This window comes from Halichoerus grypus, chromosome 2, assembly GCF_964656455.1.
Source record: "Halichoerus grypus chromosome 2, mHalGry1.hap1.1, whole genome shotgun sequence".
Taxonomy (NCBI): Eukaryota; Metazoa; Chordata; class Mammalia; order Carnivora; family Phocidae; genus Halichoerus; species Halichoerus grypus.
Window position 1 is genome coordinate 128494216 of NC_135713.1, and position 27960 is coordinate 128522175.

Below are 27960 nucleotides of genomic sequence, written 5' to 3' on the forward strand. Positions count from 1 at the left end.
TAAAATGGTTTTATAGAGCTCATGATCATGGACAGACAGATAGGATGTGAACCTGGGAATATAACACTCCATCTCTCACGATCCATACCTCTATAGATCCCCTAATACTGAGAATGTACAGAATGAGTCTCACCTTAGACCAGTCGCCCATTCGCCACACGTAGCATTTCGAGTAATCCTCACAGTCCTCAGCCTCCCTGGGTCTGGTGGAGAGGACGCATTTCTTTCTAGGGTTAGTACACCTCACAGTCCGATGACGTACACCTTTGCCACACTTGACCGAACACTAGAAGATAAGACCAGAGTCTGGATGAGGTCGGGGATTAAGAGATATAGACCAATGGTTAAATTATGTTAAGTAGTATTTCTAATCATCTCTTGTAAGCCTATCCCTCACATAAAAACCACGTTAAAGAATAAAGAGAAGGAAAACACCCATTACATCCCAATACCAGGAGCCAGATGAAGCTTAGCGCACAGTGTTGGAAGTAAATGAGTTTCAGGAACACAGGAGCATTAATACACAGAGCAATATAACATAGGATTGTTGATGAAAGACAAATAATATACGGTGGTCAAAATGTAAAATACTAAACTTGATTGACATCACATATTTATATACAGTTATGTAAGAAAATTCAAAAATTTATTTTTGCTAAGATTTAGTCTGTTTTAGCCCCAAGAAATGCTTGTGAAAAATGAAAATGTTTTTAGAGTGTTATTTCTCACAGACTTCTCTTAAAGCGAAAACAGAGAAAATCTTAGCAAAAAGAAAATATTTCATTGCATAATTATATACCCCTAGAAATCATCATTCTAAATGGCTATATGCATTGCAAATATAATTCAGTTCAAAAATAGTTTAGTTCACTTCATAAATAATTGATGCCTGATTTAAGATGGTGACATAACACATAAAGCACGTATGTATATTACACCTATTTTTTCTAGGTGCAACTTAGCATCTCATTTTCATTTATGCTCCTTGTTATGGAATATGTATAAAGCTTCTCAGTTTTACAAAGATACACCTCACTGACTATCTGGGCACAGGGACCAAAAGGGCATTGGGCAGGAGAAGGGAGAGGACAGAGAGAAGGGAAGGGATGAAAGATATGGCAAAACTTGAACATTCAATGAATAATTGTGTCTGAAAAAAGTCCAAAGCAAGATTTGCAGGTATACATTTAACAGTGATATAGTATACAAATAACCATGTGGACTCCAACAGTTGTGTTCCTGAAAATCTGAGCATGGAAGTAATGATATTTTAAATATGATAAATTTTGCACAAATGAGTGATTGTCTCATTGGCTTATGTTTGAACATGTTGGACTTTAAAGTGCACTACATGTGTAACTTGGCATTTTAATATTTATCTTTTTATTTTTTTTGCAACTGGAATTAACCCTGATCCCTAAAATCAATTTTTAAATTAAATAAAAACGAGAGAGAGATTTTTTAATTGGTAGACTGCATTGAGACATATTATTGCTCCCAGCTGGTGCCAAAAATCTGTATAGAATATTTCTGACCTATTTCCTCCTAAAGAGTTTGCAAAACTGTTATGGTTTGGCTGAAGGTGTGGTATGTTCCTTCGCTCATGTGAATCTTCTCTCCAGATCCAACTGATTGATTGTGATGTAAAATTAGATCCTACCTTCATTGTCAAAAGTATATTTTACCAATGAGGAAGAATCTGTTAAACAGCAAGGTATAACCCAGAAAAGGAAGCCAACAGAAAGTCATGCTACTTGCGGAGAAGCAAGATGGTGGAGGAGTAGGAGACCTAAATTTCGTCTGGTCCCAGGAATTGAGCTAGATAGGGATCAAACCATTCTGAACACCCACGAACTCAACAGGAGATCAAAGAAAAGAATAGCAGCAACTCTCTGAACAGAAAAGCGACCACTTTCTGGAAGGTCTCTTCTGATTTGTTTAGCGTATATTTTTCTGGGGTCGTTGTTACCCTGTTAGCATTTTGTTCTCTCATTCATCTATTCTCCTCTGGACAAAAGGACAAGATGGAAAAAATCACCTCAGAAAAAAGAACAAGAAGCAGTACCGACTGCCAGGGACCTAATCAATACGGACATTAGTAAGATGTCGGGACTAGAGTTCAGAATGACGATTTTAAAGATACTACCTGGGCTTGAAAAGTGCATGGGAGATACTAGAGAAACCCTTTCTAGAGAAATAAAAGAACTAAAATCTAACGAAGTCAAAATCAAAAAGGCTATTAATGAGGTGCAATCAAAAATGGAGGCTCTAACTGCTAGGATAAATGAGGCAGAAGAGAGAATCAGTTATATAGAAGACCAAATGATGGAAAATAAAGAAGCTGAGAAAAAGAGAGAAAAAAAATTACTGGATCACGAGGGCAGAATTGGAGAGATAAGTGATACCATAAGATGACACAATATTAGAATAATTGGGATCCCAGAAGAAGAAGAAAGAGAGAGAGGGGCAGAGGTATATTGGAGCAAATTATAGCAGAGAACTTCCCTAATTTGGGGAAGGAAACAGGCATCAAAATCCAGGAGACACAGAGAACCCCCCCTCACAATCAATAAAAATAGGTCAGCACCCCAACATCTAATAGTAAAACTTACGAGTCTCAGAGACAGAGAAAATCCTGAAAGCAGCTCGGGACAAGAGATCTGTAACCTACAATGGTAGAAACATTAGATTGGCAACAGACCTATCCACAGAGACCTGGCAGGCCAGAAAGGACTGGCATGATATATTCAGAGCACTAAACGAGAAAAATATGCAGCAAGAATACTATACCCAGCTAGGCTGTCATTGAAAATAGAAGGAGAGATAAAAAGCTTCCAGGACAAACAAAAACTAAAGGAATATGCAAACACAAAACCAGCCCTACAAGAAATCTTGAAAGGGGTCCTCTAAGCAAAGAGAGAGCCTAAAAGCAACATAGACCAGAAAGGAACACAGATAATATACATTAACAGTCACCTTACAGGCAATACAATGGCACTAAATTCATATCTTTCAATAGTTACCCTGAATGTAAATGGGCTAAGTGCCCCAATCAAAAGACACAGGCTATCAGATTGGATTAAAAAACAAGACCCATCAATATGCTGTCTGCAAGAGACTAATTTTAGACCCAAAGACACCCTCAGATTGAAAGTGAGGGGGTGGAAAACCATTTACCATGCTAATGGACACCAAAAGAAAGCTGGGGTGACAATCCTTATATCAGACAAATTAGATTTTAAACCAAAGACTATAATAAGAGATGAGGAAGGACACTATATCATATTTAAAGGGCCTATCCAACAAGAAGATCTAAAATTGTAAATATCTCTGCCCCTAACATGGGAACAGCCAATTATGTAAGCCAATTAATAATAAAAGCAAAGAAACACATCGATAACTTTAGTGGAGGGGACTTTAACACACCCCTCACTGAAATGGACAGATCATCTAAGCAAAAGATCAACAAGGAAATAAAGGCTTTAAATGACACACTGGACCAAATGGACTTCACAGATATATTCAGAACATTCTAACCCAAAGCAACGGAATACACATTCTTCTCTAGTGCCCATGGAACATTCTCCAGAATAGATCACATCCTAGGTCACAAATCAGGTCTCAACTGGTACCAAAAGACTGGGATCATCCCCTGCATATTTTCAGACCACAATGCTTTGAAACTAGAACTCAATCACAAGAGGAAAGTCGGAAAGAACTCAAATACATGGAGGCTAAAGAGCATCCTACTGAAGAATGAATGGGTCAACCAGGAAATTAAAGAAGAATTTAAAAAATTCATGGAAACAAATGAAAATGAAAACACAACTGTTCAAAAGCTTTGGGATGCAGCAAAGGCAGTCCTAAGAGGAAAGTATATAGCAATACAAGCCTTTCTCAAGAAACAAGAAAGGTCTCAAATACACAACCTAACCCTACACCTAAAGGAGAAAAAACAGCAAATAAAGCCTAAACCCAGCAGGAGAAGAGAAATTATAAAGATCAGAGCAGAAATCAATGAAATAGAAACCAAAACAACAGTAGAACAGATCAATGAAACTAGGAGCTGGTTCTTTGAAAGAATTAACAAGATTGATAAACCCTTGGCCAGACTTATCAAAAAGAAAAGAGAAATGACCCAAATAAATAAAATCATGAATGAAAGAGGAGAGATCACAACCAATACCAAAGAAATACAAACAATTATAAGAACATATTATGAGCAACTATATGCCAGCAAATCAGATACTCTGGAAGAATTGGATGTATTCCTAGAGATGTATCAACTACCAAAACTGAACCAGGAAGAAATAGAAAACATGAACAGACTTATAACCACTAAGGAAATTGAAGCAGTCATCAAAAATCTCCCAACAAACAAAAGCCCAGGGCCAGATGGCTTCTCAGGGGAATTCTACCAAACATTTAAAGAAGAATTAATACCTATTGTTCTGAAACTTTTCCAAAAAATAGAAATGGAAGGAAAACTTCCAAACTCATTTGATGAGGCCAGCATTACCTTGATCCCAAAACCAGACAAAGACTCCATCAAAAAGGAGAATTACAGACCAATATCCTTGATGAACATGGATGCAAAAATTCTCACCAAAATACTAGCCAATAGGATCCAACAGTACATTAAAAAGATTATTCACCAGACCAAGTGGGATTTATCCCTGGGTTGCAAGGTTGGTTCAACATCCACAAATCAATCAATGTGATACATTAATAAAAGAAAGAACAAGAACCATATGATCCTCTCAATAGATGCAGAAAAAAACATTTCACGAAGTACAGCATCCTTTCTTGATCAAAACTCTTCAGAGTATAGGGATAGAGGGTACATACTTCAATATCATAAAAGCCATCTATGAAAAACCCACAGCAAATATCATTCTCAATGGGGAAAAACTTAGAGCTTTCCCCCTAAGGTCAGGAACACAGCAGGGATGTCCACTATCACCACTGCTATTCAACATAGTATTAGAAGTCCTAGCCACAGCAATGAGACGACAAAAAGAAATAAAAGGCATCCAAGTTGGCAAAGAAGAAGTCAAACTCTCACTCTTTGCAGATGATATGATACTTCATGTGGAAAACCCAAAAGACTCCACCCCAAAACTGCTAGAACTCATACAGGAATTCAGTAAAGTGGCAGGATATAAAATCAATGCACAGAAATCAGCGGCATTCCTATACACCACCACCAAGACAGAAGAAAGAGAAATTAAGGAGTCGATCCCATTTACAATTGCACCCCAAACCATAAGATACCTAGGAATAAATCTAACCAAAGAGGCAAAGGATCGGTACTCAGAAAACTATAGAATACTCATGAAAGAAATTGAGGAAGGCACAAAGAAATGGAAAAACGTTCCATGCTCATGGACTGGAAGAACAAATATTGTGAAGATGTCAATGCTACCTAGAGCAATCTACACATTCAATGTAATATCTATCAAAATACCATCAACTTTTTTCCAAAAAATGGAACAAATAATCCTAAAATTTGTATGGAACCAGAAAAGACCCCGCATAGCCAGAGGAATGTTGAAAAAGGAAAGCAAAGCTGGTGGCATCACAATTCTGGACTTCCAGCTCTATTACAAAGCTGTAAGCCTCAAGACAGTATGGTACTGGCACAAAAACAGACACATCGATCAATGGAACAGAATAGAGAGCCCAGAAATGGACCCTCAACTCTATGATCAACTAATCTTCGACAAAGCAGGAAAGAATGCCCAATGGAAAAAAGACAGTCTCTTCAACAAATGGTGTTGGGAAAACTGGACAGCCACATGCAGAAGAATGAAACTGGACCATTTCCTTACACCACACACAAAAATAGACTCCAAATGGTTGAAAGACCTCAATGTGAGACAGGAGTCCATCAAAATCCTAAAGGAGAACACAGGCAGCAACCTCTTCGACCTCAGCTGCAGCAACTTCTTCCTAGAAACATCACCAAAGGCAAGGGAAGCAAGGGCAAAATGAACTATTGGGACTTCATCAAGATAAAAAGTTTTTGCACAGCAAAGGGAACAGTCAACAAAACCAAAAGACAACCAACAAAATGGGAGAAGATATTTGCAAATGACATATCAGATAAAGGGCTAGTATCCAAAATCTATAAAGAACTTATCAAACTCAACACCCCAAGAACAAAGAATCCAATCAAGAAATGGGCAGAAGACATGAACAGACATTTTTCCAGTGATATCCAAATGGCCAACAGACACATGAAAAAGTGCTCAACATCGCTCGGCATCAGGGAAATCCAAATCCAAACCTCAAGGAGATACCACCTCACACCAGTCAGAATGGTTAAATTAACAAGTCAGGAAATGACAGATGTTGGCAGGGATGCGGAGAAAGGGGCACCCTCCTACACTGTTGGTGGGAATGCAAGCTGGTGCAGCCACTCTGGAAAACAGTATGGAGGTTCCTCAAAAAGTTGAAAATAGAGCTACCATATGATCCAGCAATTGCACTACTGGGTATTTACCCCAAAGATACAAATATAGGGATCTGAAGGGGTACACGCACCCCGATGTTTATAGCAGCAATGTCCACAATAGCCAAACTATGGAAAGAGCCAAGATGTCCATCTACAGATGAACGGATAAAGAAGATGTGGTAATATATATATATATATGTATATATACACACACAGTGGAATATTATGCAGCCATGAAAAGGAATGAAATCTTGCCATTTGCAATGATGTGGATAGAACTGGAGGGTATTATGCTGAGCGAAATGTCAATCAGAGAAAGACATGTATCATATGACCTCACTGATATCAGGAATTCTTTTTTTTTTTTTAAAGATTTTTATTTATTTATTGAGAGAGAGAGAGAATGATAGAGAGAGAGCATGAGAAGGAGGAGGGTCAGAGGGAGAAGCAGACTCCCTGCTGAGCAGGGAGCCCGATGCGGGACTCGATCCTGGGACTCCAGGATCACGACCTGAGCCGAAGGCAGTCGCTTAACCAACTGAGCCACCCAGGTGCCCCAATATGAGGAATTCTTAATCTCAGGAAACAAACTGAGGGTTGCTGGAGTGGTGGGGGGTGGGAGGGATGGGGCGGCTGGGTGATAGACATTGGGGAGGGTATGTGCTATGGTGAGCGCTGTGAATTGTGTAAGACTGTTGAATCACAGACCTGTACCTCTGAAACAAATAATACATTATATGTTTAAAAAAAAAAAAAAAAGGAAGAAGATAGCAGGAAGGGAAAAATGAAGGGGGGGAAATTGGAAGGGGAGATGAACCATGAGAGACTATGGACTCTGAGAAACAAACTGAGGGTTCTAGAGGGGAGGGGGTGGGAGGATGGGTTAGCCTGGTGATGGGTATTAAAGAGGGCACGTTCTGCATGGAGCACTGGGTGTTATGCACAAACAATGAATCATGGAACACTACATCAAAAACTAATGATGTAATGTATTGTGATTAACATAACATAATAAAAGAAAAAAAGAAAGAAATATTAAAAGTTAAAAAAAAAAGAAAGTCATGCTACTTGCTAATGTACTTTGAGGCGGGGAGAGGGGTTGGGTTAAATGAATATTCCCAAACCTTATTATCTAAGCCACTTTATCCTTATTTTCAAAAGATTGGCTACTCATTGTAATCTAGCATTTTCCACTTGTCAGTTTTATACGCTAATAGTCTGAGATTAAGCATATGAATGATTTTGCTCTGGGTGTGCATGTGTCTGCCCACGTGTATGGGTGTGTAAGTGTGAGCGTGTGTGTGGGTGTGTGTGCATGGGGCCCCCTGCTCACCTAAAAGGCTTCAGAGCAGCTAGAAAATCTAAGTAATGACTGGTGTTGATTATGATGCACAGATATACATCATGATAATAGAAAAGAAAGCATACAGCTGGGCATGGAACACACCCGTACTTGGCACACGACATGCTAATGGGTGTGTGATGCAGTGAGTGTGATAGCACTGGGTTCAAATCCCAGATCTCCCACTTACATAGGATTTGGGTAAACTTCCCTGAGCTCTATTATAAAATGATGAAACTATTAACCTTCTTGGATTGGTGACTAAATATAAACAATATCCTAAATAAGAAATAATAAAAACAGAGTCCTTGCTTACAGGAGATGATTGTTAAATGTTAATGTCCTTTCTCCTTTCCCTTTTAAATGTTCAGGAATAGATGGTGAATCAAATGTGTATTAACATTAATGTCCACTAAAGGGTATACTCATGGTATATAAATGAAATAGCAGCATTCTAAAATGTACATATAATATGTTCTTATATTACAATATTGACTGGATGAAGTGTAAATAACTATTTTCCTGTTTGCAAAATTATATGTAATGAGTATATTCCTTTTATTTATTTTTATTTATTTTTTAAATAAAGATCTGATGTATTTATTTGAGAAAGTGAGAGAGAGCTCAGAGGGAGAGGGAGAAGCAGACTCCTCGCCGAGCAGGGAGCCCAATGCGGGACTCGATCCCAGGACCCTGGGATCATGACCTGAGCTGAAGGCAGACGCTGCACCGACTGAGCCACCCAGGCGCCCCATATATTCCTTTTATTATCAGAAAAATGAAGAGATGGTATTGACACTGCTGTGCACAGAGATTCTGAATGTGACAGCTCATGACTTCACACAAGCTGAGAGTCAGAGGAGAGCAAGGACACGGGAAGGGGCGGGGGTGTGCAGCGTACCTCAGACCACACTCCTGCCTCCCACACGGTCATGCAGTCCTGGCCCTCGCAGCGCTGGGCAGAGGCAGGCTTGGGCCCGGCGCAGTCCCTCTCCCGGGCTCTGGTCAGAGTCCCGTTGCTCAGTTGTTGGGTACAAGCCACTTGTCTGCTCTGCATCCCTTTTCCACAAGTTCGTGAACAGGGGGTCCATTCTGTCATCATCCATCTAAAAGTAAAGCAAGAACCACTGAAATCAAAAGATATCAACCCATTGTGTGTTTTGACATGTCTGGAGTTAAGAATTGTTGCACAGTGACTTTTACCCTTTTTTTTTATATAGTTTTGTCTAAAACACCTGTGCTTTCTATCATTTTGAGTTCTCTGTATTTCTAATGTCTGTCTTAGAATCTCAAAGACTGAGATTCTGTCCACGCCATACTACATGCTTTGCCTGTTACTGCTTATCACATTGGCCACACTGAGATACCCAATAAGTACGTAACTGCTAACATACATGAGTTATTCCTATTCTTTGTGTTTTAAATCTTCACAATTAACTCCATGTGTTGGGTGCTACAACTATCACAGCCTTTTACAGAAAGGGAAACCAAGGTAAGGGGAGATTTAGCAACTTACCAAGGGTCACAAGGTTGTAGAGTCAGCAATTGAAATGAGGCTGTAGATGATCTCACCATGAGACAAACACAGATATGAGCAAGGTAACAGAGCCCTGTCACTGAGGATACCCTTTTATGTGGGGGAAGCAATCGTTAGTACATCAATAATGGCCTGCAACAAGATTCTGTGTCTGGGCCACATCCTCCGGATAAAGCTACGTGGACTTCTTTAGGCTGGCTTCTATGTATTGCCATGTAATCCCAGACACTGGAGGTGCGGACTCAGAGGGCTAAACACGAAGTGACCTCATTTTAGAGGTCCTCAAGAACTCCAAATCTTTTTCTTGGATTTCACCGATTCAGTGATTCTGCCAATACATAGGCATTTTAACACCTAGATGGACATTCTTTTCTCAAACAATCATCAGGGCAGTGATACATATCTCTGGCACTTCCATTTCCAATGAGTTGGGATATAGCCTAAGGACCACTAATTTAAACACCTCCCCAAATTTATTTCAGGAAGAACCAAGGCTTGTGCCAGAAAAGTGATTCATGAAATTTGTATGATTCTTGTCAGTAAGACCTTCTCTGCATTTCCCATTATTAGGTCAACCCTATAGGGGGATCTAAGTCCACCCCAAACTACCTGCACAATCCAATTTCAGCACAGTGCAGGGCAGTGAGAAGTCCCGAGCTTAATTTTGGGTTCCTTACTAGTTGTGCACATTCTTGAAACAATACTCATAGCTGTTAAGTTTCCATTTTGTCATTTGTAAAAGTGTTTATTATTATACTGTCTGACATACAATAGGGACTCAGTATATAGTATATACTCTATATATGACAGTATATTTATAAGTAATTTATACTTACTCATTTCTCTAGCTTCATCTCTCATTTGTTTGGAAAAAAACCATATGCTCAGCTTGCTCCTCAAACACTTTCTATTTTCACCACATTGTACCTGTTTATGGAGCATCCACTGCCTGGATCCTTGACAGCCAGCTCCAAGTCCCTTCCTCCTAAAAGGGTTTCTCCATCCAACCCACAAAGATTGTGCTCTCCTTTGCCCTCTGGTACCTGGCTTGTGGCACTCATACAGCATTTGTTAGATATTCCCTAGGGAAGTGGAAGGGTTCACACCCTCCCTACAAAATTTGCCCTTCTTTTCCTCATTAGTATATAAACTCTTTTTTTTTAAAATTTTATTATGTTACGTTAATTACCATACATTACATCATTAGTTTTTGATGAAGTGTTCCATGAAAACTCTTTAAAGGCAGAGATCAATGTCTTATTCTTCTTTGCATCCATAACACATTGCATACAATAACTTGTCATTAAACATTTCTCAAATTAAACATCTACAGCCTCATTTCAAAACATTTCTGTTTTACAGAAATAGCATCAATTCTTCCAAATTTACTTAAGCCCAAATGCTCCTGGCAATGATCCAAAGTTTGGAAAGTCACATCTAATGCAATCTAGTTTTCTCATCTGTACAATGGTTTAATTCAAAATGATTCTATGCTTCTATTTCTGAAAAGGAAAAAAAAAATCCCGGTAATATTTGCATTCCAGTACTGCCTCTAACAAAGTTCTTGTCTGCTGGTCTATCAAGTATGATGCAGATCTACCATTTTGCTTGGGAGTCCCCTAGTGGATTTTTCCTAAAGTATTTATCTTCTAAATTTATTTAGTTTCTGATTCATCTTTCTACATGAAGATACACAGGTTATAAGCACAATTTAAACCCATTTTTGTACCTTTCCCTTTCCCTCCAATTATGGAACCAAGAAGACACAACCAAAAAGAGAAGTATTTGGGACTTCATCAAGATAAAAACCTTCTGCACAGCGAAGGAAACAGTCAACAAAACAAAGAGGCAACCCACAGAATGGGAGAAGATATTTGCAAATGACACTACAGACAAAGGGCTGATTTCCAAGATCTATAAAGAACTTCTCAAACTCAACACCCCAAAAAACAAACAGTCAAGTCAAAAAATGGGCAGAAGACATGAACAGACACTTCTCCAAAGAAGACATACAAATGGCTAACAGACACATGAAAAAATGTTCATCATCATTAGCCATCAGGGAAATTCAAATCAAAACCACATTGAGATACCACCTTACACCAGTTAGAATGGCAAAAATTGACAAGGCAAGAAACAACAAATGTTGGAGAGGTTGTGGAGAAAGGGGAGCCCTCTTACACTGTTGGTGGGAATGCAAGTTGGTACAGCCACTTTGGAAAACAGTGTGGAGGTTCCTCAAAAAATTAAAAATAGAGCTACCCTATGACCCAGCAATTGCACTCCTGGGTATTTACCCCAAAGACACAGATGTAGTGAAAAGAAGGGCCATATGCACCCCAAGGTTCATAGCAGCAATGTCCGCAATAGCCAAACTGTGGAAAGAGCCAAAATGCCCTTCAACAGATGAATGGATAAAGAAGATGTGGTCCATATATACAATGGAATATGACTCAGCCATCAGAAAGGATGAAGCCCCAACTTTTACATCAACATGGATGGGACTGGAGGAGATAATGCTAAGTGAAATAAGTCAAGCAGAGAAAGTGAATTATCATATGGTTTCACTTATTTGTGGAACATAAGGAATAGCATGGAGGGCATTAGGAGAAGGAAGGGAAAAATGAAGGGGGGGAAACCGGAGGGGGAGACGAACCATGAGAGACTGGACTCGAGAAACAAACTGAGGGCTTTAGAGGGGAGGGGGTGGAGTGGGGATGGGTTAGCCTGGTGATGGGTATTAAGGAGGGCACGTATTGCATGGAGCACTGGGTGTTATACGAAAACAATGAATCATGGAACACTACATCAAAAACTAATGATGTATTGTATGGTGACTAACATAATAAAATAAAATAAAATAAAATAAAATAAAAAGAAGTATTTGCAATTTCATGGAATCTCATATTTTTAAAATAAAATACATTTTTAGAGATCCTCAGTATAATGATAAAAGTTACTTTTTCTTTTTTAAAAAATATTTTATTTATGGGGTGCCTGGGTGGCTCAGTCATTGAGTGTCTGCCTTTGGCTCAGGTCATGATCCCAGGGTCTTGGAATCGAGCCCCACATTGGGCTCCCTGCTCGAAGGGAGGCCTGCTTCTCCCTTTCCCACTCCCCCTGCTTGAGTTCCTGCTCTCGCTATCTCTGTCAAATAAATAAAATCTTTAGAAAAAAAAGAAAAAATTTTATTTATTTATTTATTTGAGAGAGAGAGAGAGAGCGAGCGCATGCAAGCACGAGCTGGGGGGCAGGGAGGGGACAGGGAGAGAGTCCCAAGCAGACTGGGAGCTGAACACGGAGCCCAATGTGGGGCTCCATCTCACCACCCTGAGATCATGACCTGAGATCATGACCTGAGCAGAAACCAAGAATGGGACGTTTAACCCACTGAGCCATCCAGGTGCCCCAAAAGTTATTTTTTCCATTCCTTGTGAAAGCTGCTCAAAAATAAGAATTAGAATGTAAAACACATTCTAATAAAGCTCTTTGTATTTTAGAATTAATCTAGTTTGGAATTATTCTATTTCCTTATCTTTAAGATTCCTTCTTCCAAAGTTATTTACTATTACATTGATATATTTTATATTTGGCACATAGGGTTCCACCAGTCTATTTAGTGACCTTTTCAATAAATGGAAATGGAAATTGGAACGAAGGTTATGCTATGCCAGTAAGTCACAGAAAGTTTTCCTACTATGACCCCCAATAATTGCTCATGTCCATTTCTTACTTTTCAGTATTTTGGTTAACCTCACTGACATTGCTTCTTGGTGGTTTGCAATATATTGACTCCTTTTCCAAGAGAAGGAAGATAATAATCTCTAACAAAAAAGACATGCAGCGTCCAGCTGCAAAAATTTCTCACTCAGAAGTGTAGTGACCTTTTAAAACTATTCATTTTACCAAGTCATTAGCAAGGCATTTTCCCCCAAGATAGCTGAGGTCAGTGAATGAACAATAAATGGTGTGTATTGTACATTCTGGTCCTTTACAGACCAACTTAGGAAGTGACAAATATGCTCTAGTCCTCAAATCCAACTCCCCCAAGAATTCCTGATAAATCAGAAAAAGCCAGTGCTCTTTCCTCCAAATGGAAAAGTTATATGGTATATGAAACAAATGGTGTTTTGAAATATTTTAGCAAATAATTTAACACAAGATAAATTAGCATTTTAATATCTATTAAAAGAGATAAAGAAAAAGATAATTCTTATGAATGGTAATAACAAAAATGATCCAAGTTCTCTAGCTGACAGGGCAAAGGCCAAAAATTCTGCTTTTCTATCTGTCCAGCACTGAACGGAAGGGAGTCAAAGACCCGACTGCAGGTAACAATAATTCCCCTCGATCAATTTTCCTGTTGATTACTACATTGCCTCAGAAAAAAGCTTAATTAGTTCCTCTACTTATGAAGTTACCCTGAAAAGCAGAGAGCCAGGTACTGAGAGTATATTAATGTGCTTTTATCTTTTTGCACATTCTTTTACGTCTCATTCTTCTGTCCTATTCCTTAGAAGCCTAATTTTCCTTGGGGGTTGGGGAAGGACAAGAATATTAGAGCAGGAATGCAAAGGAAAGGAAAAGTTGATAATCAGCTTTTGTCACCTTAAATACACCAAATCTACAGAAAAACAAACCTTGAAATTTCAGCATTGTAGGGGAAGAAAGGATTTTCCAAATTCTTTTAAGCTCTCATTAACATAGCATGAGCTGGATCTGAAGGGCTTCATAACTGAGTTTGGCAGTGAGCCAGAAACAGAGGGAACTCAGGATCAGTGCTACATCAGAGGTAGGGGAAGGGGGCGGGGGGCGGAACAGGGAAGCCAGAAGAACTGAGCATTAGCCTGGATGACACTAATTCCCAAAGAGATTAAGACAGAGAGGTTTAAATATAGTTAATTGGCAACTTTGTTTCTCCTCCCTCCATACTTACTGTAGTGGAGGGTCAGGAAGAATATTCTATTAGTTACAGACCACTACAAAGCCACAGATTCTTTGCATATCTGAGATGCAGGACCTGTAAATTCACATAGTGCAGGAGCCAGTGGGAGGGGCGATCAATCTCTGCAGCTCCCTAGGAACTCACAACTAACTACACCCTCATTCATTGAGCCTCAACAGATCTCTGAGTGTCAAGACCCAACAGATGTCCCTGTCCCTGTATTCCAGAGGAATCACTGCAGCCTCACACTTTTTTTATCATTCTATCTCTGAAAGCTTTTAGGACCTTTGACACCAGGGGTCAGTCCCACTTAAGCCCACTAATTTTTATATGAAAGCACATGGATTTTCAAGGAGCCCTATAATGGGAACTGCTCCAAACAGCCTTGCTGCTAGCTCACTCCCAAATTAGACTCGGGCTCCTCGTCTCTGAGGGTTATTAAGGCATAGTCCTCTTTCTACACCACTTTCAGCTGCTCAGCATCACTGTCTTATTTCCTACTCAAGAGGTTTTTGCCGACTTTGTTGCCTCATCCTCACTGGGGAAGTCACAGGAGACCAAAACAGCTGACTGTTTGGTAACTAGGACCCAGTGCAGGGATCCAGCGAGCAGAGGTCAGGAATCGGGCAGTCAGATTGGGGGAGCTCTGGGAGAGGAAGTGAGGAGGCAGCCTGGGGAACCAGGAGGACCACACTGTCCCTGGTGTCCTGTGAGGGACTGGGTCCCGGCCAGTCCTGCTTTGGTTTATATCATCTTTGGCAAGTTCTAACACATCATTTCAGAGAATTCAAGAACAAATAGCTAAATTCAACTCGTAAGCAGATTTTTGAAGAAGTGACCAACAGATGACCACATAATTTTAATTACACGTCGTCCGTCCCACTTAGTTGTTTTCACACTGTGGAGAATACAGTGAAAGTTGAGGGAAATCCTAGCCTTGCTGCTTTAATACTCTTTCCATTCAGGCAATGATCTGCCTTTCCTAGACCTTGCCTGTTTAAAACCCTACATTTTGGTACATATTCCTTTGCACTGTCTTTAGGAAAAAGTGATTTTGTTGATATTTTGAGTATGTTTTAAGCGTTAGTAATCTAGGGGCCACACGGAGTTTTCACAAGTGGTGGGACTCGGTTACCTTGTTTGGCACGGCTGCTCATGGCACTTGCGGATCTGTGGTTCAGGCTTGCTTAAGTATTTGCACTTCTTGTTGTCCACGATGCTGATGTTTTTGTTCATGATTTTTGTGCAAGACACCGTTGTCTTCCTTTCTCCTGAAAAGAGCAAACAAACACGTAAAGAAATTATAGGCCTTTATGTAAATGACTTAGGAGGTGTGTATAGGTTTGTAATTTTCAGACTTCAAAAGGAATTTTAAGTTAGATCGATGAAGATATGATTTATCATTTACATAAAAATGCATCTCTAGGCTTAAGGAAGATAAAGGTCACTTTTTTCCTCATTAGAAATTACATGGCAGGGCATCTGGGTGGCTCGGTCGGTTGAGTGTCTGACTCTTGATTTCAGGGTCATGATCTGGGTCATGGGATCAAGCCCCGAGTCAGGCTCCATGCTCAGCACAGAATCTGCTGGAGATTCTCTCTTCCCTCTCCCTCTGCCCCTCCCCCAGCTGGCACATGTGTGAGTGCTCTCTCTCTCTCAAATAAATAAATAAATCTTTAAACAAAAGAAATTCAATAGCAAGTTTTATATTCCCAAGGGATTGTGGCAGCATAAGGTGCCAAGACATTAATTAAAGATTCGTTAGTAAGGACTATGCCATCTTTTAGCATTAAGTGGTGGAAAGCTGTAATTTGCAAACAACCTGTATGTCTTCATGAAAGCACATAAACACGCATGCATATTTTATCATTTGGCCTTATACCATCAGTGCTATGTAGTAAGTTATGGAAAGCAAGCTTGTTTTCAGTATAACTCAGAACTTTATTCTTACTGTCTCTGATGAAGGTATTCTAGAGCAATGAGGAATTCTTGAAATCCTCATTCCCTGTTTATTGTGACGTTCTCTAAGAAAAGCCATGGGACTCCTGTATTTTTCACCAGATTTCAGAAGAATTGCTTTTCTCCTTTCTCTGTTAGGATAAAGTCTGATTACAGGAGGTAAAAATGACCACTTGTATGGTGTATTTATTTTTATCTGGGCCCTTATAAGCACACTTACTTGACAAGATTTTCATTATTTCTTCTTGCACCTAAAGAGCCTACTAGACACGTGTTAATTCTCTTTCTCTACAAAAGTCTAAATATCTATATAAGATTTCATAATCTAATTTAACTGATTGTTTGACATTATGAAGTAATTAAATCAACCAACAATTTTAAAGCCAGATGGGTCATAAAGGATTAAGAAAATAATCACAAGTCTTCTGGGTCTCTACTGCAAGGCCATTAGTTAGGGTCCGATGACTGTCATGCAGTGATAATTAGGAAACAGAGCATTCATGCTGGTCGTGCCAAATATGCCTGGGCTGGTGGCAGAGAGGTCACTATGTCATTTAATTAACAGAGAGGGAAGGCTGGTGTCAAGAAAGAAGGAAAGAAAGAATGTAGAGAGAGAGCTACTTTGAATAATTTTTGAGTATCTCTGACCTGAATGGGGGATGGGGAGAGGCAACAGGGTGGCCCAAGAGAAGGCAGAAGAACAGGTATAGGTTTAGGATCTTTCCTTCCTTTCCCTCTCAACAACCCTGAGCACAGTCCCAGGACAATTTTTAGTCTACAAAAAAATGACTACCTCTCTCACCTCTCTCTCTCCCCTGCCGTGTGTGTATGTGTGTGTGTGTGTAGTAACTAACAATTATATCTATGATTATTGCATATCATGTTATTGAAATCATTTAGTTTTATCTTCAGTTTTATGTCCTAGTACAGGCAGCACAATGTTGGCCAATTATGCCTTATCTGGAGAATTCCAGGTCTGGTGCAATGCGACTTATTCTATGGGAGCACAATGCAGACAACAGAGTGCCAGGCAGGTAAAAGGTCTTTTCCCAGCTTGGCAAATAAAACGTGGGCTGAACTGCAGGACTCTATGGCCAGTTGCAACGTGAATGAACATCTCCGCTCAGAAGTCCGCTAAGCCTGCCCTGTGCCCCTCACACGGTCAGGCGAGCTGATGGGATCTGGTAGAGAAGAGACAACATTTCACGCCTGGGGTAAATGCTTTGGGGCTGCTCAGGCTATTCTCTGGTAGGTAAAGAAGGGGGGAGTGTGGCATTAGATTTACTCATAACAAGTGTTCAATACCTACCAACTTCAATTTTCAAATAAACTGCAAAAAAAGCAGAAAAGGCTTATGTTCATTCTTTCACAGAGAAAACTGGCCTCACAAGGTAATTAGTTACCTAAGCGTAAAAAAATTGGGACAAGGGGGTTGTGGTTAACTTCCTCCTAGTTTCCTATGCTCCAGGTGCTCCTTTATGACCTGATGCTCATACTAAATAGATATTGTGCAGATTCTGTACAATGCTAACATATGTGAGTACAACTTCTACATTACAATGATGCCTACTTTAAAGCAGGATTAACATGCAGGTTACTCTCATTAAATCTAAATGTTAGCTTTAAAATCTAATTTAAAGCCTTCAAATTCATAAGACACTCTTTTGCATTATAGATGGAGTTGCCTAAAGTAATTTAAATAGTGGCTTTCTGCCAACTACAATACGAAAAAAATGACTAACAGACATTATCCAGAGAACTTTTGCTGAACATATATGTAGCTATGAGGTAAATAACTCAGGGCTAATTATACGGCATTTTTTTTCTTTCTTCAGAAAATACATAATTTTAGTTATACTCCCCTAGAGCTAACATATTAAGCTCTTGAAAAATATCCTTTAAGTGTAAGTGTTGATATATCAAGAGACAGAGATACCTGTGTCATTTCAGGGATCACCTTGGTGTTCTAAGAAAGTAGAGAGGCATGGGATTGTGAATTGGGACTTCTCCATCCACAGTGTAGCAAGGAAGCTCACATCATACATGTTTTGGCAGATAGGATAAGCTTGGCCCTACTTTTAAAAAATTTCATTGAACAAAAACAACAGAATTGGGGGGAAGAAATCTATTGCTCAGCTCCAGGCACACCATGCCTATGAAAATACAACTAGATCTTAAAGCCATATGGAAATGTTATTGTTTGACTTTTTTCTTTTATATATTTTTATGTTCCAGCCAACACAGGAAATTTCCATTCTAGCATCTAATAGCAGTATTAACAATGCATCCAATACTGTGGAACCTAGGGACGGGCAGAAAGTGATGAAGTAACAGGCTTCCTGCCTGAACCACGAGTAGCTGCAAGCTGTTGACAGTGGATTACTTGCTTTACGGCAATTAACTTCACCTCTGGCTCATTCCTATTAAATCAGCATTGGGGAAATCAGTTTCGATGTTCTGAATACAACTAGGAATATAAGAACATAACCATTATGCAATTGGTCTCATTACCGAGTGTGGGCAAAATCTGAAAACGAACGGTAATTTTTATGTATTGACTCTTTCTTTGTTCTCTGAAGATACTTAACAAAGACTAGATATTAGATCGGGTGCCTTCTTTTCCCCTCTCAGATATAAGCTGATATTTTTTTCTAGGCTCTGTGTTTAACCCCATGAAATGGATATTTTTAATAAAAGTATGTTCTATCCATGTAGATCACATTTCTAGAACTGGCATCATAAATATGGAAACCTGTTCTTGGGAGTGTGTTCAGTGTTTCAATATACATTATTGAAATTCTCTCTATCTTACTGGATGCTCCAAACTTTTAAATAAACTTGTGAACCTCTATAAGACTGAGACTACATATGTTCATTCGTCTTTATAATTTTCTCTCAAATTATTTATTTATTTGTTATCGAACTAACAATGGCCAGCAAGTAAGTGAACCAAAAATAAGTGTATTTTACTGAGGACGAAGGGTTTTTCCCTGTGCACTTCTTAGAAATATGTAAGTTTTTTTTTTTTAAGCATACATTTATTTATTTATTTTTTTATTATGTTATGTTAGTTGCCATTCAATACATCATTAGTTTTTGATGTAGTGACCCATGATTCATTGTTTTTTAAATTGAACAACATCCAAAATTGTGCACGCCATTTAATTCTTAGCCATTTTTTGACATTTCTATAAAAATTTTCCCTCAGGGCTTGGGCTTAATATTAAAATGACTATTTCATCTTTTTTAAATGAAAATATTTTTATTTTGTATTGTTTACAACACCCAATATATAACCCAACCTAACCTTATCATTCCCATGCACATAAATAGTTTAATGGGACCCCATAACTTTCAAGACAAATTTAACTCGAGTGCTAGCATAACACTCAGGAATCTTCATGCACTAGCTTCTCTCTATAAAAAAGTAGAAAATGGTCAAAGTATCTCCCACTCCTTGATCCTCATATTTTGCACCCTAGAAATAAGCATTCTCACAAACCTCAGTGCCTTTGCACCTATGCATATCCCTGGAATGATTTCTACATCTTCCCATATCACTCTGTACAGTGATTTTATTAGCTGATGCCTACTAGATGAACAGTGAATCCTCTAAAAGCAGAAAGCACTCATCATTGGACTACTCAGCAACAGTGAGTGCGTATTTGGTATTGGTAAAGAAATCGATGAGTGAACTATAAGAATGTAAGTCAAGGCCAAAGTGCTTTTTGTACTAAGAAGTTGATCTTAAGACTATTTCCTAAAATGGTGAAAAGTCATTTGCAAAGCAAATGACTAGTTATGGGAGATAGTTATCTAAGGCAATTTTAGCTAATGAATTTTGTAGGTATTAAAATTTGAGTTTATAAAGAGTTCACATTAATATAAAAATGTTCTTATTAAAGAAAGTAGAATTTAAAACTGTATTAAATATTACTGAAATGAAATAATGCAGAGAAAAAAATATATTTTGGTGCATTTTCTTTAGGTAATAACATTTATTATGGTGCAGGCAATATGTCTTTAAAATGGAAAAATGGAAACAAACTGTGCCGGCAAAAAGATAGGGGTATTCTACTCGGAGCCTTAGAATCTGTTCATGCACAAAGAAAGCCATGGCTAAAGGATATCAGAGTGAGAGTCTTCAGCTGGTTGGGTTTGGACTAAAGCGAAGAACGTGGAATATTGGCTTATTTTTTTTCCCCTTCAAATTGTATCTATTTAGATTTCCTAAAAACATGTCTATTCATTTATTTCAAAATGGATTATTGAATTTGGGGGGCTCTTACTCTAGGTTTTATATCACTAATCCATCCACCAGCTCAAAATAAATTCTAGAGTAACGCAGTTAGTGTATGCAGTATGAGGAACACTAATTCAATGCACAACCCTCAGATACTATGAAATGATAGATCTCGAATGCCTCTCAAAACCAAGATCACTTAAAACAGGTCTTTTATGTAAAAAAGAACTTTATCCGGTGAACCATACTTTTGAGGTGCCAAAATAAACTTAAAACTTCCCTTCAAAGAGTTTTTAGATGCTTCAGAACACCAGTGCAAAGTAAACATTTATTTCCCAAATACATTTTAAGCTGTTTGAAAGTAAAAGGACTAATTTCAATGGCCAATGCTAAAATACGAAACGATATATATCCTTTCAAACAGTTCTAAAACTATCATTAGAATTTGAAAAGACGGTGCCAAAAAGCATACAGATGTTATACTGTTGGAAAAATTTTCCTGAGATCATCAACATCCATTTGATATTTAAAAATATTCCTTCTAAAAGGCTTTTCATATCTTGTAATAACTGATATTAATAAAAATAATTAAAATGCACAGTGAATTAACCTTAAGTCAGGTTTTCATTCTAAAACAGTTTGAGATTCTAATGTAAAAGATAATTAGAATAAAAATTTAGCTACACGACAGTAGGTATCTTTAAAAAATTTCTTTTCCCACTTATTGCTGGCAATCTAATGCTTTACAACAGAATCCAAAAAAATAACATGTCAAACATTGAAATTTTATATTGCTCTGTGTTATTTTATTTGCTCTTGCTTAATATAGTCCTGTGAAGTAAAATAGTTCTATTATTTCTCTTTGCCGTTGAAGATAAATTTTGCATGAATCTGTTTCCAATGTTCTGTGCTTTGAACTGACTGTCCTTCAATTCATGAATATGCTGAAAGATTACAAAGCTCTTTCAGGCTATAAAATGGGCAATATGAAGTTAGATATGATGCGATTCTTAAAATCCTGTCCATCCGCTTAATTTATGAACTGCAAAGGAAAATAATATCCAAAAGTCCAGAAATGTGTTGACACTGAAAGGAATATGTACCCAATTAACATAGTCAGAGATAACTGAAAACTGTTCACTAAACACAATGAAACAGATTTGAGAAAGAAGGTCTATTCAAGTGCAAATCATATAAAGGTTGTGTCTAATTAGGACTATTTTACAAAATAACCCATTTGAAATAAAAAATAGGGACATATCTACCACTATCACCACTGCTATTTAACATAGTATTAGAAGTCCTAGCCACAGCAATCAGACAACAAAAAGAAATCAAAGGCACCCAAATTGGCAAAGAAGAAGTCAAATCTCACTGTTTGCAGATGATATGATACTTTATGTGGAAAACCCAAAAGACTCTACCCCAAAGCTGCTAGAACTCATGCAGGAATTCAGTCAAGTGGCAGGATATAAAATCAATGCACAGAAATCAGTGGCATTCCTATACAACAACAACAAGACAGAAGAAAGAAAAATTAAGGAGTCGATCCCATTTACAATTGCACCCAAAACCATAAGATACCTAGGAATAAATCTTTTTTTTTTTTTTTTTTTAAAGATTTGATTTTATTTATTTATTCATGAGAGACAGAGAGAGAGAGAGAGGCAGAGGGAGAAGCAGGCTCCCCGCTGAGCAGGGAGCCCGATGGCGGGACTCGATCCCAGGACCCTGGGATCATGACCTGAGCCGAAGGCAGACGTTTAACCATCTGAGCCACCCAGGCGCCCTACCTAGGAATAAATCTAACCAAAGAGGCAAAGGATCTGTACTCAGAAAACTATAAAATACTCATGAAAGAAATTGAGGAAGACACAAAGAAATGGAAAAACGTTCCATAGTCATGGACTGGAAGAACAAATATTGTGATGATGTCAATGCTACCTAGAGCAATCTACATTTTAATGCAATCCCTATCAAAATACCATCCACTTTTTTCAAAGAAATGGAACAAATAATCCTAAAATTTGTATGGAACCAGAAAAGACTCCGAATAGCCAGAGGAATCTTGAAAAAGAAAAGCAAAGCTGGTGGCATCACAATTCCGGACTTCAAGCTCTATTACAAAGCTGTCATCAACAAGACAGTATGGGACTGGCACAAAAACAGACACATCGATCAATGGAACAGAATAGAGAGCCCAGAAATGGACCCTCAACTCTATGGTCAACTAATCTTTGACAAAGCAGGAAAGAATGTCCAATGGAAAAAAGACAGTCTCTTCAACAAATGGTGTTGGGAAAACTGGACAGCCAAATGCAGAAGAACGAAACTGGACCATTTCCTTACACCACACACAAAAATAGACTCCAAATGGTTGAAAGACCTCAATGTGAGACAGGAGTCCATCAAAATCCTAAAGCAGCACACAGGCAGCAACCTCTTCGACCTCAGCCGCAGCAACTTCCTAGAAACATCACCAAAGGCAAGGGAAGCAAGGGCAAAAATGAACTATTGGGACTTCATCAAGATAAAAAGCTTTTGCACAGTAAAAACAGTCAACAAAACCAAAAGACAACCGAAAGAATGGGAGAAGATATTTGCAAATGACATATCAGATAAAGGGTTAGTATCTAAAATCTATAAAGAACTTATCAAACTCAACACCCAGAGAACAAATAATCCAATCAAGAAATGGGCAGAAGACATGAACAGACATTTTTCCAAAGATGATATCCAAATGGCCAACAGACACATGAAGTGCTCAACATTGCTCGGCATCAGGGAAATCCAAATCAAAACCTCAAGGAGATACCACCTCACACCAGTCAGAATGGCTAAAATTAACAAGTCAGGAAACGACAGATGTTGGCAAGGATGTGGAGAAAGGGGCACCCTCCTACACTGTTGGTGGGAATGCAAGCTGGTGCAGCCATTCTGGAAAACAGTATGGAGGTTCCTCAAAAAGTTGAAAATAGAGCTACCATACGACCCAGCAATTGCACTACTGGGTATTTACCCCAAAGATACAAATGTAGGGATCCGAAGGAGTACGTGTACCCCAATGTTTATAGCAGCAATGTCCACAATAGCCAAACGATGGAAAGAGCCAAGATGTCCATCGACAGATGAATGGATAAAGAAGATATGGTATATATATATGATGGAATATTATGCAGCCATCAAAAAAAGCCCCCACGAAATCTTGCCATTTGCAATGATGTGAATGGAACTAGAGGGTATTATGCTAAGCAAAATAAGTCAATCAGAAAAAGACATGTATCATATGATTTCACTGATATGAGGAATTCTTAATCTCAGGAAACAAACTGAGGGTTTCACAGGGGAGGGGGGTGGGGGGATGGGTTAGCCTCATGATGGGTATTAAAGAGGGCACGTACTGAATGGAGCACTGGGTGTTACATGCAAACAATGAATCATGGAACACTACATCAAAAACTAATAATGTAATGTATGGTGATTAACACAACATAATAAAATAAAATTAAAAAAATAGGGGCATATCTAAATTCTTATTGAACAGATTAAATAAAACATCTCTCTGAATCCAAACAAAACTTATATGATCTCTAAGGGACATGTTCTATTTTGTGAAAAGAAATGACATTAAGCCTTCTGAGCTGCTCTTGAAGAAAGTATGAGACCTGAGGAGGAGAGAAGATTTGAATTTAGGAGTCCTGGATTCTAATCTGCCCTCTACCCCCACTGGGCATGTGGCCTTGAAAAATCACTTAATCTCTATGCATTTAAATTTTCTCATGTTAATAATTAAGAAGTTATGCTTAAGAATATCTAAAAGCCATTCTGAATCTGGACCTTAAGGAATTTACAGCAACCTCTATTCCTTAAGTTTTGGCAACTGGCAAAACATATTCTACGTTGTAATTAATGTGATTTTTGGGAAAAAATGTTAACCCCCCCAAATTTGTTTGTTCAAAGTGAAGATTGATAAATCCTGTCTGTTTACTTCTGACGTAGCTCCAATTAGATAGCAACTACAGAAGCAAGAAAAAAATGAGGAAAACAAAATTTACTGGGCAAACATTTTCCTGTCTGGACTTTCAAATACAAATGGATTTTAATAACTGCCTTTTTGGTGCTATAATAAGAACTCAACCTCTTTATCACTCCATTCCCCCACAGCCCACCATTGGATGGGGGCTGGTCTTTCTTGTCTGAGTTATATTAAAGAGAAAAGTCTAACCATATAAATTTTCATTTCAAATGTGTTTGTTTCTATTTGTGTTTTTGTTTTTTATTTGGATAAAGGATGTGAAGCAGAATCCCCTAAGTGAAATGGCCCCTGGCATCACTAAAGAATGGGACTTTGGGTGTGTTTTGGGAACATTAGCAGGAGGGGACGGGAAGGCAGAGGATCCCACGTCACTTGGCAATAATGGGGGCCCAGAAGAAACATGGCCTTTGAAAATGTCACTGTGGCAAGGATGACTGATAACATTTTTTTTTAAACTTGACATCCTTCTGCTGTAATTACTCTATATCCTCAGGAGTTAAGTGTGTCCTATATAATCTCATTCCCTCAATTTTCTTTTGAACCCACTCCATTTAGTCTTTTGAGCCAAAAACTTCATTAAAATTATTTTTGACAAGGTCATAATTGACCTCTATGTCTCAAATATAATAAAATATAATAAATATATTTAGATATAATAAATATATTTTAAAATACAGTACATATATTTAAATGCAATAAGCACATTTTAAAATATAATAAATATATTTAAATGTAATAGTCAATTTTCAGTCCACATTATTTTTTACTTTATAGCTTTGGATAGAGTTGATCATTCCCTCCTTCTTATAATACTTCCTCACTTGATTAACAGGAAAGCATTCTCTTCTGCCTGCTTCTTCTCCTGTGTTGGTGACCACTCATTTTAATCTGCTTTGCTGGTTCCTTCTCTCTCTGAATTCTAAATGGTAGAGTGTCCCAAGGCTCAATACTTTAGTAGCTTCTCTCTCTTGTCACTCACTCCTTAAGTGACTTGATTTAGTCTCAGCATTTGAAAATATCATCCATATATTTTCTTTTTTTTTTTTTAAAGATTTTATTTATTTATTCAACAGAGAGAGCGAGAGAGTACAAGCAGGGGGAGCAATAGAGGGAGACAGAGAAGCAGGCTCCCCACGGAGCAGAGAGCCTGACATGGGGCTCGATCCCAGGACCCTGAGATTATGACCTGAGTCGAAGGCAGATGCTTAACCATCTGAGTCACCCAGGCGTCCCATCCATATATTTTCTATCTCTACTCTGATCTTCTCTCCTGAATACCTCACTTATAGATCATACTTGATCACACTTAGATGTCCAATAGGGATCTCAAACTTCTGTTGGAAATCAAACTCTTTCCTAATCCGGCTGTTGCACAGGCTTTCCTAGGTAAGGTAATGGTGACTTCATCCTGCCAGTTGCTTGGCCAAAACCATCACAGTCAATCCTTGACATCTTTCTTTCTCTCACACTCCACATCTAGTCTTTCAACATATTCTATTAGTTCTACTTTCAAAAATACACAGAACCTGACCACTTCCCCCTACGTCCTCTGCTACCATTGTGGTCAAACTACTTTCATCTCTTTCTTGGACTGCTGTAGTAACTTTCTAACTGATCTCTTTACTTCTACTCTTTTCTTTTATTCCATCTACTCTCAACTCAGATACAGAAATAACTTTTAAAAACAAAAAACCGGAACAAATCACTCCTTTATTCAAATTCTCCAATGGCGTCTCACATCACTCAATAAAGGAAGGCCATCCTAGCATTTTTACTACTCCCTGAGCTCGCCAGCTCTACTCCTGCCTCGGAGCCTTTGCCTGGAACTCGTTCCCACCAGATACCCTCATAGGTGGTGCCCATTCACACTCACTGCAGATTTTTATTTATTTATTTATTTTTTTAAGATTTTATTTATTTATTTATTTGACAGAGCCACAGCGAGAGAGGGAACACAAGCAGGGACAGGGACAGTGGGAGAGGGAGAAGCAGGCTCTCCACTGAGCAGGGAGCCCGATGCGGGGCTCGATCCCAGGACCCTGGGATCATGACCTGAGCCAAAGGCAGACGCTTAACGACAGAGCCACCCAGGCGCCCCCCACTGCAAATTTTTAAATCAGTGTGATCTCCTAATTGAGACCTTTTGGACCACTGTATTCTGCACCTACCCCTTCCCAACTCCCAACCCATATTTATTTCTCAATCTTGCTTAATTTTTATCCAGAGTATTCACCACAATTTGATACTATGTTACTTACTTATATTGTATATTTTCTGTTTCCTCTTCCCCCAAACACTCTCCCCCACATGTTAGTCTAATGTGCACCTTTGCCCACTCTTGCTACAGTACCCTTAGGCTATGTGTATCAACAGTTTCTTGCCTAGAGAACAAAACTGATATTCCACTTCTCTTGCACAAGCTAGTTTATATTATACACATAATATATATGTAATATAGATATATACACATATTGTATATATACATTATCTATATTATATACATATTATGTGTATATATACATTATCTATATGTGTATATATTATATATAATGTGTATAATATAAACTAGTTTGTTTTTATTATATATACATATGTTATATATATGTCATAAACTAGTTTATTTATGTTATATATATTATATATACTAGTTTATATATTATTTATATATTGTTATATTATGTATTACATATATATTACATATATAATGTATATATATTATATTATGTATATATTATATTATGATAATATATGCACAATATATGATATATGTATATATCTTATATATAATTATATTATATATAGTCATATTATATATTGTTTATATTATATATTATATATACTGTTTTGTTCATATTATATATTATATTGCACAATATATGCATAATATACTTATGCTATATATAATATGTATTATATATAATACAATATACATATATATGTTATATATGTTATAAACTAGTTTGTTTATATTATATATACATATGTTATATATACACATATATTTTATATATATAATATTTTTATAAAATTTAATATAATGCTTCTTTTCAGCCTTAGGAGGAAGCTATTACTAAAGAACTATAGAAAATTTGTTATTAAATGCAGAACACAAATGGAATCTACACTGCTGACATATGGGATACAAAGGGAAGCTGGGAGCCTCATGCCCTGAGATCTTGTCTTGGCCTCACTGATTCTGAGAGTCACTGACCATCTGTTTAATCTCTGGTCCTCAAGGGTCTCATTAGTAAGATTAAGTGATTTGCTAATCTCACATTTTATGCTGAAGCAATTTGGTTTTTTTGCCTGCTAACTTCTAATATGAAAAAATAATTTAAAACTGTTGAGTGAAATTTCAGGATACATCTCTATTTATAGAACATAGTGACAGACACTTTTGGAGAATCAAAATAATGGAATAGGGAAAATTAAATGATTTTC

At 37.9% G+C, this 27960-nt stretch overlaps 1 protein-coding gene across 1 annotated transcript in view; it reads right to left on the bottom strand.

The window, feature by feature from the left end:
* ADAMTS19 (ADAM metallopeptidase with thrombospondin type 1 motif 19) overlaps window positions 1-27960 on the bottom strand; it is a 248696-nt gene that overhangs the window by 20372 nt on the left and 200364 nt on the right. The window contains exons 19-21 of the mRNA XM_078067553.1: window positions 15417-15552; window positions 8701-8905; window positions 134-286 (exon numbers count right to left, since the gene is read on the bottom strand). Of these exons, the coding sequence (XP_077923679.1) occupies window positions 134-286; window positions 8701-8905; window positions 15417-15552 (494 nt within the window). The remainder of the gene's footprint in view (window positions 1-133; window positions 287-8700; window positions 8906-15416; window positions 15553-27960) is intronic.